The following is a 2,153-nucleotide window of genomic DNA, read 5'->3' as shown; positions in this document are numbered from 1 at the left end:
GCAGGCGCTTGGAAACGGGAGCACGAACGAGTGTTCTGGTCATCGAAGTTTCAGGAAGTAGCCCTCCTGGTACAGCTTGTTGGCGTGGCTGTTGAGGAAGGTGAAGATGGGCTGCAGCTCCGGGATGGTGTCTTCGTTGACATCCATGACCACCGGTTGGTAGGTCTGGACCATGGACAGCGGGCGAGAACTGTTGCGCTTGTGGCCGCGTGCTGGGGTTCCGGTATTTAAGGGTGAGGCGTTGGCAGGCGATGATGCATAATCGGAGCGGGCAGGCGATGTGGGCGTTGCGGGGCGGTGGTGGTTGTAGTTTTGGGCGTAGGCAGGGTTCGGCTGGGGGTAGGGTGCGGACTCGGAGCCTGGTATGGTGACGGGAGGCGGTGCGCCTGGTTTGCCGGCGAAGGCACCTTTAGGGTTGAAGTTTGTGTTGCCGTTGTTGGCGTCTGGGTTGGAGAAGGGAGAGTCGTTGCGCGGGGGCGACGAGTTGGGCGAGGGTGATTTTGTGTCCCGTCCAGAAAACTGGGACATGAACGAGAGGACTACAAAAGCGAGTGCGCGTGAGGAGTCAGTCCACTTGTCTTTGCTTGTCTGTGTCTCCAGAGCGAGGAACTCCCAAGCGGAAAGATGACGAGTGCCGGCAAGACAAGGCAAGGCAAGGCAAGGCGAGGGCAGGGCAGGGCAGGTAGGTTCTACGTAAAGCAAGCAGATCGAGCAACCTCCCCCCTCCCAGGTCCTAGGTATCTCCCCTAGAAGCGCCTAGGCGGTAGCAGCCCAACCGTCGGACAGGCAAGCAAGCCGAGCATAAAGCGTGCAATTTGGTCGAGTGATGCAGGACATTGGATCCGTGCCCAGTAATTGGCCCGAGAGCGTGTGGGGAGGGGCAAGCTGGGTGTGGAGCGGGGCTTGGAGGGAGAGCGACATGGAAGAGGAGATGGAAGGGGGAAGGCAACTGCTGCGTGTTGCAGGTGTCACCGTCGCGCTTGCGTAAACATCCACGCATTGTCCGACAGCGGCAGGGGGTTGGAGGGGGCAGGAGAAGACAGGTACATCCATCCGGCACTCCTTTCAGCGCAGCCAGCCCACTGAAAGCCGCCGGGGCCAAGGGGGTCTGGTGGGGTTGGATAGGGATCGATAGGGGAGGGGGTCGGGGGCGATCTCCCAGCGCATCGCATCGTATACGCAGTTCCTCGAACCACATCAGCCAAGCTGCAGTAGGGACGCAAGGCACCTGGAGATGGGCCGGCAGCGATCCTCCCGTATTCCAGGGTCGAGCGCCTGCCGCCTCCCTCGTAGATGCCAGGCATGGGCAGGTTACCTTGGCGGGCGGGAGTCTGCCCCGTGTACCAAGTAAGGTGAGACAGGACAAGTGAGGTAAGGTAGGGTAGGCAGGTAGGTAGGTGCATGCCCGAAAGACAGTGACGACACTGCAAGCTCATCAACACTAGGGCCTGCTGTGCTGCACGCGACCCGACAATCGTGATCTGCGACGCCCAGGCTGCTGGAACTAGTCGAACGATGCACGTCGGCGCCCAACCCATTTGGAGAGAGCGACTGGGAAAAAGATGGATAGAGTGGGAAGAAGAGACCGGGAGAGCGGAGAGGAATGCTGTTTGCACAAGCAGAAACAAGACGCCTCGGTGAAGCCAAGGCAGCACAAACAGTGACTAGAAACAGAACATACCTCGATTGCGGCCCATCGTGCCACGAGCTGGCCACGGCACGCGCTGCCCGGGTGGGTTTTGGCTCGACAAATCGTAGTCGCAGACGCAAACTTAGAAGAGGGCGAGGCCCCCGTCTGTCGTGAATAGGGGGGCAAGACCGTTCGGAATGCGGCTTCGGCTGCGGCTGCGAGGCTGTCCAGGAAGGGGATTTGCGTTTGGGTCCCGACGAATGTGTTGAAATGGGGAGGCGCTTACACCCAGTGTGTTGATCCAGGTCTGACCGACCACACAGGGTTCCTAGGACAAGAAACAATAACCTGGAATGCAGAATCCTGTCATGAATAGCGTGTGTGGCAGGGAGGGAGAAAAAAAAAGCTGCGAGAGAATAATGAAATGGGAGCGCTTAAGGGCCGAGAGACACAACAGGCATGAAATGGGAAATGTCGATGAACGCGTTCTCCTGTATCAACCCACGTCAGAAAACGCGCGGTG

At 59.1% G+C, this 2,153-nt stretch overlaps 1 protein-coding gene across 1 annotated transcript; it reads right to left on the bottom strand.

The window, feature by feature from the left end:
- Positions 1 to 39: 39 nt before the first annotated feature.
- On the bottom strand, positions 40 to 528 carry VDBG_06100 (PH domain-containing protein; the record flags this gene model as incomplete). Its single annotated transcript, XM_003003612.1, has 1 exon — positions 40 to 528. The coding sequence occupies one exon, from the start codon at positions 526 to 528 to the stop codon at positions 40 to 42; it is 489 nt and encodes a 162-aa protein (XP_003003658.1).
- Positions 529 to 2,153: the final 1,625 nt, after the last annotated feature.

The sequence above is a fragment of the Verticillium alfalfae genome, genomic scaffold (assembly GCF_000150825.1).
Source record: "Verticillium alfalfae VaMs.102 supercont1.7 genomic scaffold, whole genome shotgun sequence".
NCBI lineage: Eukaryota > Fungi > Ascomycota > Sordariomycetes > Glomerellales > Plectosphaerellaceae > Verticillium > Verticillium alfalfae.
Note: the sequence above shows the minus strand (reverse complement) of the source record. Positions and strands in the feature narration are given on the sequence as shown.